This window comes from Paramisgurnus dabryanus, chromosome 1 (genome assembly GCF_030506205.2).
Source record: "Paramisgurnus dabryanus chromosome 1, PD_genome_1.1, whole genome shotgun sequence".
NCBI classification, from domain to species: domain Eukaryota; kingdom Metazoa; phylum Chordata; class Actinopteri; order Cypriniformes; family Cobitidae; genus Paramisgurnus; species Paramisgurnus dabryanus.
The window spans coordinates 38,186,863-38,204,337 of record NC_133337.1 but is presented as its reverse complement, the minus strand read 5'-3'; the positions used below and the strand labels follow the sequence as shown (position 1 = coordinate 38,204,337).

Genomic DNA, 17,475 nt, shown 5'->3' with positions numbered 1-17,475 from the left:
AGGATATTTAATATTTTGTCCATGTCATATTAAACTTTGATGTATAATAAGGCTGTGAAATAATGAAAATAGCTAGGCCTATTAATTTTGTCTGTACAGCTTTCACAAACAACCACCAGGTCTTTGCCAATTCCACAATACTAAACACAAATATGAAAGACAAGGAAAAACTGCACTCTGATGGAAGACAGACAGAAAGTGCAAGCTAGGATTTTTTGGTTAAACTAATATTTGGTCAATTATTTAGCCCCCTTTCTTATTAGCACGTTTAGAGTGGTTGCAATGCATGCCTGATATTTACCCGTTTAATTCAATAGTCTTCATTGTAGCAGAAAATGTGAGCTCACTACAACCTCTCATATACAATAAAGTCAATGAAAGAAATTAAAACCAATGCAATACGATTAATGTCCACCCACAGACTGTTTTTAAACGGGGTTGGATAAATATTATTTGCTTTGATGTGTGTGATTTTGGTTAGATGACAGTTGTAGGTTACAGTTTGACAAGAGTTTACAGTTTGACAAGAGTTTACAGTTTGACAAAAGCAAAATGTTTTGTTTTATTGCGACTGTATACAAATATAAGCAAACACTTTGATGTTTGAATTATGTCCCATATGAACAAAATGACAGAGTATGTATTGTTTTTATATTTCCACTGTTCAATCGCGCCCGCGCCTCTCTCTCCCTCACACACACACACACACACACACACACACACACACACACGCGCGCGTGCGCACACACTCACATCACGTCTTTCTCTTACACTAGTTGCGCATTACGTTAATTTTCACGCGAGTTTTATTTATTTTTATATCGTGTATATTATATTATAATGTCACGTGTCCTGCTACTACTGGCACTTAGCTCTTGCTGATGTGAAGTTAACTCGGTCTGTCCCTCATCATGACCAGGCTGTGGATGCTCAGGCTCGCAAACATAGATGCTCGCGAATTCCGGGAATCCGTGGACCAATCACGACTAGTAGGCCGACTCTTCTCCCTCGTTTTTTTACACGTAGCAGCATATAAGTGATCGTATTAGTGCCTCTGCTGTTGGCTGTTCATATTTATTAGACTTTTTTTGCCATCGGCCGGGCGACGGCCCTCCGTTGAACGGCCGTTCTGGACTTTTCCAGAACGCACAGATTGCCAATCCGTCCCTGGAGCACTTTGAGTGACCTCTGTGTATGAAATGTGCTATATACAAATAAACTTTCCTTGCCTATTTGCCTGGCATTGACAGCAGATACGACATAAAATCACAAACTGGAGCTTGTACAAGATGAAATTTGCATTATTTTGTGAAGCCGACTTTATGCTGATTTGAATGGGTCGCGCCTCCATCAAGTGCTGTGACGTAATCATGACGTAAGCACTAAAAGGGTTTTTTCATGAATGATTCTTCTGCCCTCTGTTGGTCACACTGAAACTTTCACCCACCAAATTCTTCAGTCTCTAAACTTCTTTACCAGCAATGTTAATAACAGCCATAACAAAGAAAGAAAGAATTCATCCTAAAAGTTAACATATTATCTCAGTGAAAGATGTTTGTTATTGAAGAGTTCAGCAGCCGTTTAACGACGAGTCAACCTGATGAGTAAACCTCTTTATATTTTCTCCAGTCCATTAATTTGATTTTGATATGTACTTACACAATCATTATGTTCATGATCAGACAGACAGACAGCTGTCTCGCTCACCTCAGTTCATCTTTTGATCTCATTACAGAACAAATCTCTTGGTTTGTAAAGTTACCATTACAGCCAACTGACATTCAATGACTGACTACATTACATTATCATCAAACATAACCATTCACACATCATCATCATCATCATCATCACTATCATTCATACATCAATACATTCTCACTGATATTTAAACACCATCATCACTAAAGGTTTTATATATACAGTATTATCATCCATACTGCCAAATATTTCTCATTTATTTCTTTACAAACTCTCCATTAACATCCACACAATCTCAACAATTACTGATCATATCATCATTATCATATAAATCTTACCAAAATACATGACTGTCCATATTTCACCATCTGTACATCAGTCCATACATTACCAGACACTGTATACATTAGCACCTATACATTACCATTCATTATCATTTGCATACAGTACTAATCCATATATGAAGTTATTCATCATACTACTGTCAGCAGTGACCCTCTATAAATCCTAACATTGTGTTTTCATATAGACGAGGGAGAGAAACATAGTAATAGATTCATTTCTTATTGAATATCAAATCATATTTTCATGTCCAACGTGCAGATTTTCCAGGAATTTATGCACAAATTTACAAAAAAAAACATTCTTAAATATAGTAAAAAAATAAATCTAAGAGGTGAGAAACAACTTCTGCATCAAGCACTCATTTAACTCTATTACTGTATATCTGTAGTGCAAAAGAGCAAATCAACTATCACATGTTTAGATTTAGTTTATACAATAAAAAAAAAAAAGAGATTTAGGAAACTATTGAAATATTTGCGGTTATTTTCAAGTAAAACTCAGCAAGGAAAACCAACTGATAAAAATTGATCTTTGCACACTTGAAGTCTGAAATATTTCTGTGTTTTTCTATTCATCATCCTACAAATTTATTACACACAAAAACCTTGCACACTAAGTCTGATGCGTAATAATTAATCCATGGATGTGGATAACATTAGCCCTACTCACTATGAAAGAATGAATGACACTGGTAACAAGCAATTGTTTAACCAACTTACTGGTTTATTACTGTTTAGCATAAAACTCTGTAATCTTTGGTACCCGAAGGTCACCGGTTTGTGTGTGTGTGTGTGCGCGCACGTGCGTGTGTTGCGTTTACTACTTACTGGTATATGTTAAATGCAGAGGTCACATTTCAAGAGGGGGCTACCATATCTGACAATAACGTCACTTTCAGTCTGTCTTTATATTTTGTCTCTTCATTTCGCAGCACAAAGTGCAGAAAACAAAGTGAATCAGAACAGTCAGACTGGATTCTTGATTTTGTACGGTGGCTCTGAATGTCAAAACACCTCTGAAAACACTTGCTACGGATGCCAAAAAATGCAGAACATTGAACCCATTTTTAATGACAGACAAACATTTCAGAGGCAGCGTGTAAACGTAATTGACACAACGTGAGGTGTGAAAACTTTTGACAAGAATTTCTGACATAGTGTGCAAAGATCTTGAGTCTGTAAAGAAACCTCCAGGTAACATCAGCATCACACAGTGCAATGATGCACAAAAGGTTTCCTGTGATATGCAATGACAGATCTACTGTTGTGATGTTAATAACAACAACAGACAGCAGATTAATGAATATACTCAAGTAAAAGTGTAAAGTAATGTAAATATGATGAAATAAATCACCTCCATTAATGATGAATCCTAACAGCATCTGAGAGAAAAACAAACACAAATCAATATCACATCACATCACAATCACATTATATTATATTACTATGACTGACTGAAAACACAAAGATCTGTTTCTGCTGTTATTTGGTCACTTATCATTTCTGACATAAACAACAATCACTGATTTAGAAATAGCAGTAAATATAAAAGAAATAACTATATTAAAGTCACTAAATACAACTATAAATACAGTATATATATATGAAGAAATATTTCCTATGAAAATGATGTGTAGTTAAAGCCATAAAACAAAAGAAATACAGAAAGAAACATTTGAAACACTAAATCTTAAACTCATGATATCTCCATTATAAAACTGTTGCTGGATTTCATTCTTCTGCTGATCAGATGATTTAAACAAGAGGAAAATCTCACCTGACATTCAGACTCTAGAAAAGATTCTTGCTTTTCTGTAGAAAAACAAAGAGAAAGATGTTCACTATAAAAACACAACTACAGTATAAAAAGATTTAATGATTTAAACTCACTTAAACTACAATACACACACACACACACGCTCATGTGTTATCGGTCATCTGCTTTTCAGGTTAAAGGTGACATAGAATAATTGGACAGAGTATTTATCCTTGTTCTGTGATGTGACATGTAGACAAAAATGTTTTGTTTGGGTCTGTAATGCGTTAGAAGCTTCCTAAAAACCTCTCTCAGATAGCTCTATTAGGGTGGGGGATTTTAAACAAGTGGTTTTGCACCTATTTGGCTCCCCCTACTGGCTTAACTTGCAATCTCCTTATTGATTGGCTGACTTTGCTGCCACTCAAAAAATGTAGCCAATTATTTTAAAGTGGAAGAGCAGTTAGATGCCTGTGATGTATAAGCATCAGTTTTTCAGATTGGGCCGTTTTCTGGCTGACATTTCTAAAAGAGGAATTACTATGAGACTGAGATGTTTAGCATGTTTAGCACTTTTTGTATGTTTGTGAATGCGGGTAGACTACCATTATTCAACAAAGACAAGGTAAAAATGGGTTTTCATTCTCAGTCCCCTTTAAAGAATGATGCTGTATTAGTTTAGTTTACACCTGACATTCATATGAAACACTGTCTTGTGAAAAACTAAACTCATATTAAGCATCTCTGTCAAAGTCTAAAAGAGACGGAGTAAAATGTGTCACTACACTTGAAATGAAATCTCTGTCTGGATGAAGGTCAATCACTTGTAGCTGAATCTTACAAAGACAGAACTGACCTGACAATACAACACAACTTATTCACAGTCAAACAAAACTTACCACAGTAAATCAGCTTCAGTGATTCCTGTTACACAACTTCAAAACAAAATTGACAGCAAAGAATAAAAAAACACAGAGCGACAAGTGCAGGACAGAAGAGATGAATACAAAAACCAACATGATGTATAGTTTACTGTCTGTATACACACACACACACACACAAACATACATACACACACACACACATACAAACACACACACACACACATACAAACACACACACACACACACACACACACACACAGACACATGATATAAAAAAATAACAGCGTGAAGAATGAGAAAACTGTAACATGACATGATGTGATTGTGTGTTGTGTTGTGTTGTGTGTTGTTGTGCTGCAGGTTAGATGTGAGTTTCCAGGCGTTTAAGAGTTTTTACCTTTTTCTTAGCCTGCAGAAGTTCCTGATAGACGTTAGATCTGATGAATCGACTGTATGAATCACTCTTCATGAGTTTATAGATGTGCTCCTGATGAAGAATCAAAGCGTAGAAACTCCTCAGACAGCATGAAACCATCAATCAAATATAAACTGTACTGTACCGTACAAGCAGACCTGAGCGTCTTCAAAAGCGTAGCGACCCGGATCTTTAACATTCTGGGTGGTTTTTTCATAACTCTTGGAGTCGACGTTGATCGCGCTCGGAGCTCCGGTCGCAAGAAACTCCTCCCAAATCTCCTGCACCCTTGTTGGCACCTCACGATTCGCCCGCTTCTTTAGTTCCTGAACGGCCAACCAAAACCTGTAGAGGAAATACAAACTTATAATAATACAGACACACAAGACACCCCAGAACAGAAGAGAGTACACAACAATAAATGACAGATAAGATGAAGATGAAGATGTACAGTCAATCTGTAATGTTGATGTGTATAAGAGTCAGCAGAGGGAGCTGTCGAGTCTCACACATGACAAACAAACACATTACCTCAGATTCTCTGAACTGAACTCAGATTCAAGAAACTTCAGGAACTGTTCTCTCCCGAGCGGATCGTTCAATACTTCATCAAACCCAAACGCCCAGCGCTTTACCCTCTGCTGTCCGGGCTCTTTACTGAAACATAAGAAGACAATCATCAGTTTCTGAGGAGCATGATGATGATGATGATGATGTATAAAGTGTCCTGTCATGTTTGATGATGTTTAATTAATTTAACTATAACAGCACTGTCACAGCATTTACTCTACTGACATTCATTGATTCTCATTCAGATAGATTAAAAATAGACACAAGCTGGATTTCCATTAACCATAAAACTGCACAATCTGACATTGCAAAAAAATGATATACATATAATACATATTTACATCTGAAACGACATGTTTTGTTTATTTAAGTTTTGTTTAATGACTTCTTTAATGAATTTTGCACAACTGCATTATCCTAGTATGAAATGTATGTAATTTTAAATTCATAAAGTATATAAACAACGAAAATGACATAAGCTATAGCCATGTGACTGAGTTTTATGTTCATAATGATTAAAAAAAATGTTTAGATAAAATTATTAGAGGAATGGATTTTTGCATTCAATTTTACCTCATATGTGAGCATGTGTGATTCCGAGCCCCCGTGAACTCTGCCGAACTTTGGCGTTGTAATAAGAAGATGAATCTAAAAATCTCTACTAATATAACGTCGAGACGCTCACATTTTAAAGCATACATTTTCTACACAGAGGAGGTTAACTGCACATTGCCGTACTGGGGTTTGTGAATATTGTGAGCGTTTCTTACGCTTTTAATTCCTCAGATAGCAAAATGCAGCAGCAACAACAAATCCAGCATGTGCCCCTCAGTTTCAATGGGCATGACACCTCTGGTCTATGTTTAACTAACGCTTGTCTATGTATAACTAATGCTTGTCTATGTATACTGTGTTAGACTAGATGAGATTAGTTCTAGTGCACTTATGTGTTGCTGTTCTTGTGATGCTTTAATTGCTTCTATTCTTACCTCATTTACAAGTCGCTTTTTACAAAAGCATCAAAAAGCATCTGTTAAATGACTCAATGTAAATGAAAGTTTAATAAATTGAAAATACAGCCAATAGAAACTGAGGTGTTTCCAAACACACACACACAACACACACACACACACACACACACACACACACACACACAAACACACACACACACACACACACACACACACACACACACAAACACACACACAAACACACACAAACACACACACCTGGCCTCCAGTTCCCACAATGTGGTGTCATCAGAGATCCAGGGGTTTGAAGGTTCTGGTGATGTGAAGACCGGGTCATATTCAATATACTGTTCTGAGAAGCTCAACAAACTACAAAGAGGGAGACAGAAAAAGAGTGAGAGAGAGAGAGAGAGAGACTTTATAGATTAATGTGTAATAATATGAAGTTGAGTTAAATGTGTATCACACTTACCTCTCTGCAACTTTGGACATTTTTAACCGATGTCTGTCTAACTGCACCTGCCAATACTGAATCTGAAAGAGAAAGAGAGAGCACGACATCAGATCTGAAAGAGAAAGAGCGAGCACGAGATCAGATCTGAAAGAGAAATAGTGAGCACCAGATCAGATCTGAAAGAGAAAGAGTGAGCACAAGATCAGATCTGAAAGAGCGAGCACGAGATCAGATCTGAAAGAGAAAGAGCGAGCATGAGATCAGATCTGAAAGAGCGAGCACGAGATCAGATCTGAAAGAGCGAGCACGAGATCAGATCTGAAAGAGAAAGAGCGAGCACGAGATCAGATCTGAAAGAGAAAGAGCGAGCATGAGATCAGATCTGAAAGAGCGAGCACGAGATCAGATCTGAAAGAGAAAGAGCGAGCATGAGATCAGATCTGAAAGAGCGAGCACGAGATCAGATCTGAAAGAGAAAGAGCGAGCATGAGATCAGATCTGAAAGAGCGAGCACGAGATCAGATCTGAAAGAGAAAGAGCGAGCACGAGATCAGATCTGAAAGAGAAAGAGCGAGCACGAGATCAGATCTGAAAGAGAAAGAGTGAGCACAAGATCAGATCTGAAAGAGAAAGAGCGAGCACAAGATCAGATCTGAAAGAGAAAGAGCGAGCACGAGATCAGATCTGAAAGAGAAAGAGCGAGCATGAGATCAGATCTGAAAGAGCGAGCACGAGATCAGATCTGAAAGAGAAAGAGCGAGCACAAGATCAGATCTGAAAGAGAAAGAGCGAGCACAAGATCAGATCTGAAAGAGCGAGCACGAGATCAGATCTGAAAGAGAAAGAGCGAGCACAAGATCAGATCTGAAAGAGAAAGAGCGAGCACAAGATCAGATCTGAAAGAGCGAGCACGAGATCAGATCTGAAAGAGAAAGAGCGAGCACAAGATCAGATCTGAAAGAGAAAGAGCGAGCACAAGATCAGATCTGAAAGAGAAAGAGCGAGCACAAGATCAGATCTGAAAGAGCGAGCACGAGATCAGATCTGAAAGAGAAAGAGCGAGCACAAGATCAGATCTGAAAGAGAAAAAGCGAGCACAAGATCAGATCTGAAAGAGAAAGAGCGAGCACAAGATCAGATCTGAAAGAGCGAGCACGAGATCAGATCTGAAAGAGAAAGAGCGAGCACAAGATCAGATCTGAAAGAGAAAAAGCGAGCACAAGATCAGATCTGTAAGAGAAAGAGCGAGCATGAGATCAGATCTGAAAGAGAAAGAGCGAGCACGAGATCAGATCTGAAAGAGCGAGCACGAGATCAGATCTGAAAGAGAAAGAGCGAGCACAAGATCAGATCTGAAAGAGAAAGAGCGAGCACAAGATCAGATCTGAAAGAGAAAGAGCGAGCACAAGATCAGATCTGAAAGAGCGAGCACGAGATCAGATCTGAAAGAGAAAGAGCGAGCACAAGATCAGATCGGAAAGAGAAAGAGCGAGCACAAGATCAGATCTGAAAGAGGGAGCATGAGATCAGATCTGAAAGAGAAAGAGCGAGCACGAGATCCGATCTGAAAGAGAAAGAGTGAGCACAAGATCAGATCTGAAAGAGAAAGAGTGAGCACAAGATCAGATCTGAAAGAGCGAGCACGAGATCAGATCTGAAAGAGAAAGAGCGAGCATGAGATCAGATCTGAAAGAGCGAGCACGAGATCAGATCTGAAAGAGAAAGAGCGAGCATGAGATCAGATCTGAAAGAGCGAGCATGAGATCAGATCTGAAAGAGCGAGCACGAGATCAGATCTGAAAGAGAAAGAGCGAGCACGAGATCAGATCTGAAAGAGAAAGAGCGAGCATGAGATCAGATCTGAAAGAGCGAGCACGAGATCAGATCTGAAAGAGAAAGAGCGAGCATGAGATCAGATCTGAAAGAGCGAGCACGAGATCAGATCTGAAAGAGAAAGAGCGAGCATGAGATCAGATCTGAAAGAGCGAGCACGAGATCAGATCTGAAAGAGAAAGAGCGAGCACGAGATCAGATCTGAAAGAGAAAGAGCGAGCACGAGATCAGATCTGAAAGAGAAAGAGTGAGCACAAGATCAGATCTGAAAGAGAAAGAGCGAGCACAAGATCAGATCTGAAAGAGAAAGAGCGAGCACGAGATCAGATCTGAAAGAGAAAGAGCGAGCATGAGATCAGATCTGAAAGAGCGAGCACGAGATCAGATCTGAAAGAGAAAGAGCGAGCACAAGATCAGATCTGAAAGAGAAAGAGCGAGCACAAGATCAGATCTGAAAGAGGGAGCACGAGATCAGATCTGAAAGAGAAAGAGCGAGCACAAGATCAGATCTGAAAGAGCGAGCACGAGATCAGATCTGAAAGAGAAAGAGCGAGCACAAGATCAGATCTGAAAGAGAAAGAGCGAGCACAAGATCAGATCTGAAAGAGAAAGAGCGAGCACAAGATCAGATCTGAAAGAGAAAGAGCGAGCACAAGATCAGATCTGAAAGAGCGAGCACGAGATCAGATCTGAAAGAGAAAGAGCGAGCACAAGATCAGATCTGAAAGAGCGAGCACGAGATCAGATCTGAAAGAGAAAGAGCGAGCACAAGATCAGATCGGAAAGAGAAAGAGCGAGCACAAGATCAGATCTGAAAGAGGGAGCACGAGATCAGATCTGAAAGAGAAAGAGCGAGCACGAGATCAGATCTGAATAAAATCTGAGAATAAAGATGTGATTGTGTAGTAGTGTTAATCTGTGTAGTGTTTATCAGCCTATTCACAGCTCATTAAAACAGTCATCAAGATTTCATGTGACAGGGCTACATTTAGTAAAGTGTTAACTAGAAAATGTGTTCTCATAAATAAATGAGCAGCTCTTCTCTGTGTTATTTCTCAGTCTTACTATCTTATCATAAGTGTGTGTGCGTGCGTGCGTGTGTGTGTGTGTGCATGGGTGCGTGTGTGTGCATGGGTGCGTGCATGTGTGTGCATAAGGGTCCATGTGTACCTGGTTGCGCAGTTCTTCTTCTGTGGGTTCTTTAATTTCAGGTGCTGCAGTGTGAGTTGGGCTGTGACTGCGAATGTCATTCTGTAAACCATATACTGACTGCAGAGAGAGAGAGAGAGAGAGAGAGAGAGAGAGAGAGAGAGAGAGAGAGAGAGAGAGAGAGAGAGAGAGAGAGAGAGAGAGAGAGAGAGAGATGATCTGACCTCTCAATCCTGAAATTCTCCTTAATTATTTATTTAATATTTTATTTAGTTATATATTATATTATATTATTTATTTGTGTGCATGTCTACCTTCCGTGTTTTGTGAGGTTGTTTCATTCGGGAAGATTTCTTTATGTCTGCTTCTGTTGTATTTACACAACCAGGCTAAAATGCACACACACACAAATAGAAAGAGCGAGAGAGATGTCTTGATATAAAGTAGGTCTATAATGGCTCATGTTTGTCATGAAGTCAGAGAGCTGTAGATGCTCAGATTGACACAATGATCAGAGATTACATTAAAATGAATTTAAAACAAAATACAAACTACCTCAGTTCAAATGTATCACAATAAAATACCTAATGCTGAGTCAAAATATTTTATTTAAAGACAAATAGAGTATTTCATATTCTGAATAAAATACACAAGATATGTGTGAAATTCAGTGAAATATCACCATTAGACTGAAATCTGTCCGGACCTTTCAAGCACAGAAATCTGCCTATTAGTATGCGAGTACTGAATTTGAGTTCCCTTTCACAGTATTCTGCACTTTAATATAAAATCAAGCACGTCCTGCGCTTCCCATCCTGTCATCGGCACAGATATATGCATGTATCTTGATGTATTTTGTATTTTAAATAGAACAGAATATACTTTGCTTTGGACATCACTCAACATTAGCCTGACTAACACCAGATCAGACTCATAGAGAATGAGACGTAGTCTGGAAACCACATGTTTATTTTATCGTATTTGAGGTGTGGTTTACGAATACCCATAGCCGTTTATTGGGCGTTACGAATGTCTATCAAATGCATCTGTACGTAGCTCATAGCCAATCGGTGTGCATAGACGACGTCGTCGTTGTCTTGCTGCCCCCTCCCCTTTCTGTGATTGGTTCCCTATTTCACAAGCAAATTTGGGCCATGGTTTCCATGCTAGACTTGAATAAATTTGCACACAAGGCAGCATGGGAAAACCCAGGCTAACACAACATGGTACCAAATCCAATTAATAAATACATCACTTTTTCTCAAAAATGAACTACAGAATCTCAGTTAACTCTCTATTTAAAATTTTACAGCACTACACTATAAAAAAAATCTGTAGAAATTACAGTATTACAACTAGCTGCCAGTAACTTACTGTAGGTTTTACATTTATGTTATTTACTGGAAACAGTTTGTTCAAAGTTAGATAAACATGAAACATTTTCAATCTTTATCTTCTACAGTAAGTTACTGGCAACCAGCTGCATAATTACAGCTAATTTTTTACAGTGTAGGCACAAAGGAATTTTTATACCGGTTAGACTAAATATATTTTCTCAGAAAGTAACAGGTTACAATTTGCATTTAAATACATTTATCTTCAATACTGGCCATCAAGTGATTCAAACTCACCACAGGTCTGTGAACGTCCCAAAACGCTCTTTCTTGACTGTCCAAAATCTTACGCTCAATTTTGTCTCGTTTCTTGTCCACTCTATAGGAGAGAGAGAGAGAGAGAGAGAGGGAAAGAGAGAGAAAGAGAGAGGGAGAGAGAGAGAGAGAGGGAGGGAGGCACATATTGACAGACAGGTTTACATTTGTGTCTCTTTATATCGGTTCAAGAATTTCTCACACAATTCAGTCAACTCTGCGATGTAATGTTGTAATATTACTTAGGTTAAAATAGTGTCTGAAAATCCATTTTTAGTGATGTCTGAAATCATAGTGGATATTACTGAGTGAACTCATTCAACCCCACAATGCACTGTAATAATACAAGCGATGTTCACTCAACTAGCTGCTACTCGTCCACCGAGGTTTACACCGAATTAATTCTCACGTCTTGCTGGAAGATGGCGCCTGCACTGCAGGGCATCGGGTGTCTGAATTCACTCACTTGTTTTCATTCACTCCTTCAAGTGCATTATATTAGTAGACTAATGTAGGGAATAGTGAATGAGGGTGTAGGGCGATATTTTAGACACAGCAAATGAATGCTAACCATGCGAGACGAGCGAATGTTGCTATGGTAACCTCTGGGTGTCAATCATCACAGTTTCAGGGGTGAGTCATTTAGTGAGTCATTTAGAGGATTCACTCCTCCATTTAAATGTTTGTCACCTCTAAAACTTTATAGTGTGTACAGTGCGTGCCAGCCAATATGACGTCAGCTGATCTGAGATGTGTTTACTTACTTTGCTTGTGCTTCTGCTTGCATAAATATAAACTCCCATTTACGTGCAAAAGCTCTCTGTAATCGTGCCAAACTCTCCTGCAACACATTTAGCCCTACATGTGACTTTAGTTCAAACATTCGGTTTATTCAAACAGTGACACTGAGATCTAAGAAAAGAGACGCTTACCGCTTCATAATCAGCCAATTCCAGACGAGCCTTATTTTGCATTGTTCGTTTACACAGATACACAGCTGGAGAGAGAGAGAGAGAGAGATAGAAAAAGAGAGAGATTTGTGTCAGCAAGACAAATATAAGACACACAAAGTTTGACCTATTATGAGGCCATTCGTAATGCATTATGATGCAAGTATAATGCTTTCACTTAGGATGGCACAGTGGCTCAGTGGGTCACCTCACAGTAATGGTGCTTTTCAATCGCATAGTACCACACGGTTTGGTTTGTGTCAGGTCGGGTCAGTTCCCCCCACTTTGGCTTGGTTAGCTCTTCCATCGAGATTAGTAACACTTCGCAGTGGGAGGGATTATAGGCGTGTCCTTATATTTGCACTACTGTGACATCATACAAGTGAGAGGGTCGTTGTACATTCCCATAGATTCATTTGTTTCTCAGTCTGCCACAAAATTAAAATTTACCACCACAAAAAGAATCTAGATGTTTGCACATTGCCTTTATCACTACCTCTGTCTCACTTGACAGTTTCTGGACAAACACCATTGGCGTCAGTCAACACAATGTCCCATCACAAACTGCAAGTCTGGAAAAAACTGTTATGGTGTTTCTGATTCTCAACCTGTGGGTGTTTTTCATTGATAAAAGGGAGTTTGAGAACTTACAGCAGAGCACAGATGACAACAGATTTACTCGAGACTCGAGCATGAAGGTAAAACTAATCTTTTACATTATAGCGGTGATGCTAACCCTAACCCACAAAACATGGAAACCAGAATGTGTGTGTGTTTACCATAATCGGTGTTCTCTGGTTCCCAGCAGTTTGATGGCCAAAAGTATGGAGTCTGATACAAACAGAGAAGAGGAACAGTGAATGATGGGTAAATCTGTGTTTTAAGGTTCTGGTGAATGTTACTTGTGCCACCTCACAGTCATTTGGTGATGAGAGACGTTATATCAGAATTAAATCACTTAAACAGATGACACACAACACATTTTAAAGTTCTACCTTATCTACACATGGTTAAATAATAACAAATCTGAAAAACTGATTTAAATGTTCAACTTGAGAGGTGCATCATAACATCAGCCTCACCTGAAAACGGTAGAAGGTTCCATCATCCTTCAGTGTAAGAACGTGATCTGATATGGGGAAGAAATAACCGTGTGCTGCCATCAGAGTCCCTAGATGAAGAGCCTCCACTGTAACACACACAAACACAAAGTACTTCTGCATGTTTTACACCCTACACACATACACACACACACACACACACACATACAGAGAGATATGCACGAACACACACACACACGCACCTATTCAGGTAAGACTGCTTTAGTTGATGAGATGTTATAAACGACTCAAACCCACAGTGATTTTAGGTTATAAGGACTTTCTGCTGATCAAAGAGCCATGGTTCATAAAAGAGCTGTGCATAATACTGCATTTTCAATTCAGAATTGATATCGGACAGTTATATAAGTCTGTGTCGCATATATAATTTACACCCGTACTATTCATGAAAGCTGCACATACATCAGTTTTAAATGACGGCCACACACTGATGCCCTTTTAATGGCTCACATCTTTGGAGTGGTCGAATAAGGACTCCATGTATATATAGTTCAAACCTATGGCTGACACACGACCCCAATGTTTACCACATACATGTGCTGCTTTTGTGAATACGCTTCAGAGACTGACATTACAGTATAATGAAATAAAGGTTGAACCGCTGTAGTCACATAGACTGTTTTAATGATGTCTTTACTGCCATAAAAGTTGGGAGTTATTTTGCTGTCAACCGAGTGTTTAAAAGCTAAAATAACTTCATTTGTGATCCAAAGATGAACGTAGATCTTAGGGGTGTGGAATGACATGAGGGTGATTAATTCATTCAACTAACACTTTAATGAAAGCTGAGAAGACATCTGTTAGTAACAGAAATGCTAAAATGTTTAGCAAAGGCTAATGTTGTGCAGGTCACATGAGATTGAATCAATGAAGTTCACTGAACGCAAGGGTCAAGGAACTGTGTGTGTGTATTGATTAGGAGGGTCTAACACAGGGGTGTAAAACTCAAGGGACCAAATCCGACTGACCCCCTTATTTTATATTGCCCGCAACAGCTTACTAATTATTTTATTGTTATCAAAAGTATTATTTTTGCAGGTTTTTTCCTGCATTTCTTCTTTTTTTATTTATGAGTGATAATTTATTTAAATGCATAATTTATATAAAAAATATTTTAATGTATAATTTATTTCATTATTATATATTTATTATTATAAATAATCTGTACAATAGTTGCACACTTGCATATGCTTTCACAGCTAGGTATTAATTGTGTTATTAGCAAAACCATATGTAATCAATTGCAAAGGTAAATATGCAATGTTTTAAAAGATATACCTTCATATAGTCTTACACAGGGTTCCCACACCTTAGTTAAATTCAAATTCAAAGAGTTTCCAGGTCCAATACCCTCAAATTCAAGGACTAAATGTGGGGACACATTTCAATTGAGAGCAAGGTTACCTTGTGTTACCTTTTAAGATACATTATTGTTACAGTTCCCTTTCGAGTGAACTCGCGCTGTGTCTTTAAGACGCCTCCAGGGGTAAGTGCGTCTGAATGTGTCTATCAAATTCAACCAATGGTGAGGCTTAACAACAAAGACATGTGACGTGGGAGCTAACAAATATATCGCTATCTGAAATATTGCCAAAGATGGCGTTACAGGGACGCAGTAAGTATGGCAAAGGAGACGCAGCGTCTCATTCCCTTCTCAGAGAACAACAGTTACATACGTAACCCCAGACGTTTTCATGTGTCAAACACAACTATGCAAAAAAGCATTTTGGTATGAATCAACATTTAAAAAGTCGTGTGTTTGAAAAGTCTAGAAGTTTTATGATATTATCCTACACTACACAGGGAATAATGTGGATTTTTTTTTACAGAAAACTTCTTGCATAAAATAGATTCAAGCACTTTTAATGAACTGTATGTATGTATGTATATTTTCAAAAACTTCCCAGGGCCTTGGACATTTTTCCCCCAGATTCACAAACTTTAAAGGATTTCAACGACCTGTGGGAACGCTTACAAATACACCCGGCCCTTTGTGAGCAATCGTTATGCTAATGTGGTCCAGGATGAAATTGAGTTTAACACCCCTGGTCTAACAGATGAGGAAATTATCATTTATCACACAAGTTTCGAGATATTTACCTTGCTCTTCAATGTTCAAATTTTTCTGCATCCACTGTACAATATCAGATCCTGAGAAACACAAAAGACACAAACTTACTAAATGATACACAAAACACATCAGCACTTCTGCACACCCACACCAGTGAATATTCAGCATATTGTTTACAGCTGTTATTCTTAACATCTCAGTCCTCATGGTTAATCAAATCACAAATCAGATCACTGTTTATTACATTACCTGAATCTTCTGCATTTACAGTAATGATGAGATTATAGAGCAGGTGTAAAAATGTAAAAGGGGGCCGTGTGAGCTCAAATCAAGAGTTTGTATAAGCATGACAGGTTCAGTGTCTAAAGCTCAGTATTCATACCTACTGTAGAGTACACAGATCAACTGGACGATGATGCCTCATTACTACTACAGCAAATACAGCCGGAGGACTGCTTGTAAAGTGGGTTTTTGGGACACCTGGTGTGTTTGAGATTGTTACGTGAGAGGAAAAACCCCAGAGGCTGCGAGAGACGACTGCATCTGCGCACACAGATCGTCTGCAAGGATGAAGTCAAAATAAGAGCGTGCTGGTTTTAATTCAGAGCTCAGACACCTTATAGTCCTGATAAAACCAGTGAAGGACAAACTCAACACATCTGCTACAATAACACAACACATCTCAGCTGGAGAAAGCTCTGAAACCAATAACAGAATGTGGCAAAAAATGTAAAGGGTCATTTAACACAAACATGGTTTTTGAGATGTTAACAGATCACTGTGTGTGTTGCACATGATGGAAGATAACAACACACATTACTTATAAATATAACAGAATCCCCGCTGAAAAACCCAGCATACCAGCACCAGCATCCCATGCTGGTCATACCAGCAAGTACAGCATATGTTGTATGGTGACCACCAGCTAAACCAGCACCAAACAGGCATGGACCAGCATAGACCAGCATGGGAATTATGCTGGTCCATGTTGGTTTTTCCAGCAGGGATGTAAATGGGGCGTACACACCAAACACAAAGCATCGTTTTCCTCGCACTAGATTACTCGCAGGATTTAACTTCTTGTCATGCCAATTTTTCAGTTGAGTTGAATATTTTCAACTTGTGCAAACAGGCGTTTAAGGCGAATAGCGTTTTTTTTCCCGCATCAATCACGTCGCCCAATTCGCATAATTTGCATCGCCCTGTGCAAGGTCTCATCTATTTGCATCTTTGCATTGAATTTGTATGTAATCTACTCACGCAAATACCAAACAGTCATGACACAACATAGCCAAAACATATTGACAATAACAACTGGAAATAAAACAGATGTAATTTACAAGCCAATACATTAGCTACGACTTCAAAGATCAAAACATCACAAATCAGATCAAAGACTATCACATCTAGACACACTCACATGACATTAAAGTTAAATGTGATGAACAAATGTCAGATACAGTGACAACACAACTGTCAGCTGATCAGAACACAATAACACAATGAGACAATGTGCTTGCAACGCACTGGACAAGTATTCATATCAATATCTGGAATGAGTTTCTAGATTTATAATCTTTTATTATATATTTGTTTTATTATTTGTTTAT

The 17,475-nt window shown here is 38.6% G+C and overlaps 1 protein-coding gene across 5 annotated transcripts in view; it reads right to left on the bottom strand.

Moving 5' to 3' along the window:
• Positions 1 to 1,930: 1,930 nt before the first annotated feature.
• Positions 1,931 to 17,475, bottom strand: part of rgs7b (regulator of G protein signaling 7b) — a 30,551-nt gene continuing 15,006 nt past the window's right edge. The window contains exons 4-19 of one of the 5 annotated variants that reach the window (XR_010536309.1): positions 15,895 to 15,945; positions 13,756 to 13,862; positions 13,453 to 13,504; positions 12,656 to 12,720; positions 12,488 to 12,564; positions 11,706 to 11,787; positions 10,389 to 10,463; positions 10,096 to 10,194; positions 7,111 to 7,172; positions 6,897 to 7,007; positions 5,629 to 5,754; positions 5,256 to 5,442; positions 5,080 to 5,169; positions 4,698 to 4,733; positions 3,820 to 3,854; positions 1,931 to 3,424 (exon numbers count right to left, since the gene is read on the bottom strand). Coding sequence is in view for 4 of the 5 variants with exons in the window: in XM_065272270.2 (XP_065128342.1) it covers positions 5,044 to 5,169; positions 5,256 to 5,442; positions 5,629 to 5,754; positions 6,897 to 7,007; positions 7,111 to 7,172; positions 10,096 to 10,194; positions 10,389 to 10,463; positions 11,706 to 11,787; positions 12,488 to 12,564; positions 12,656 to 12,720; positions 13,453 to 13,504; positions 13,756 to 13,862; positions 15,895 to 15,945 (1,220 nt within the window). In the remaining variant the exon portion in view is untranslated. Of the gene's footprint in view, positions 3,425 to 3,819; positions 3,855 to 4,697; positions 4,734 to 4,915; positions 5,170 to 5,255; positions 5,443 to 5,628; positions 5,755 to 6,896; positions 7,008 to 7,110; positions 7,173 to 10,095; positions 10,195 to 10,388; positions 10,464 to 11,705; positions 11,788 to 12,487; positions 12,565 to 12,655; positions 12,721 to 13,452; positions 13,505 to 13,755; positions 13,863 to 15,894; positions 15,946 to 17,475 lie in introns of those variants that run through there. The other 4 variants (XM_065272271.1, XM_065272270.2, XM_065272273.2 and 1 more) reach the window with 4 other exon arrangements.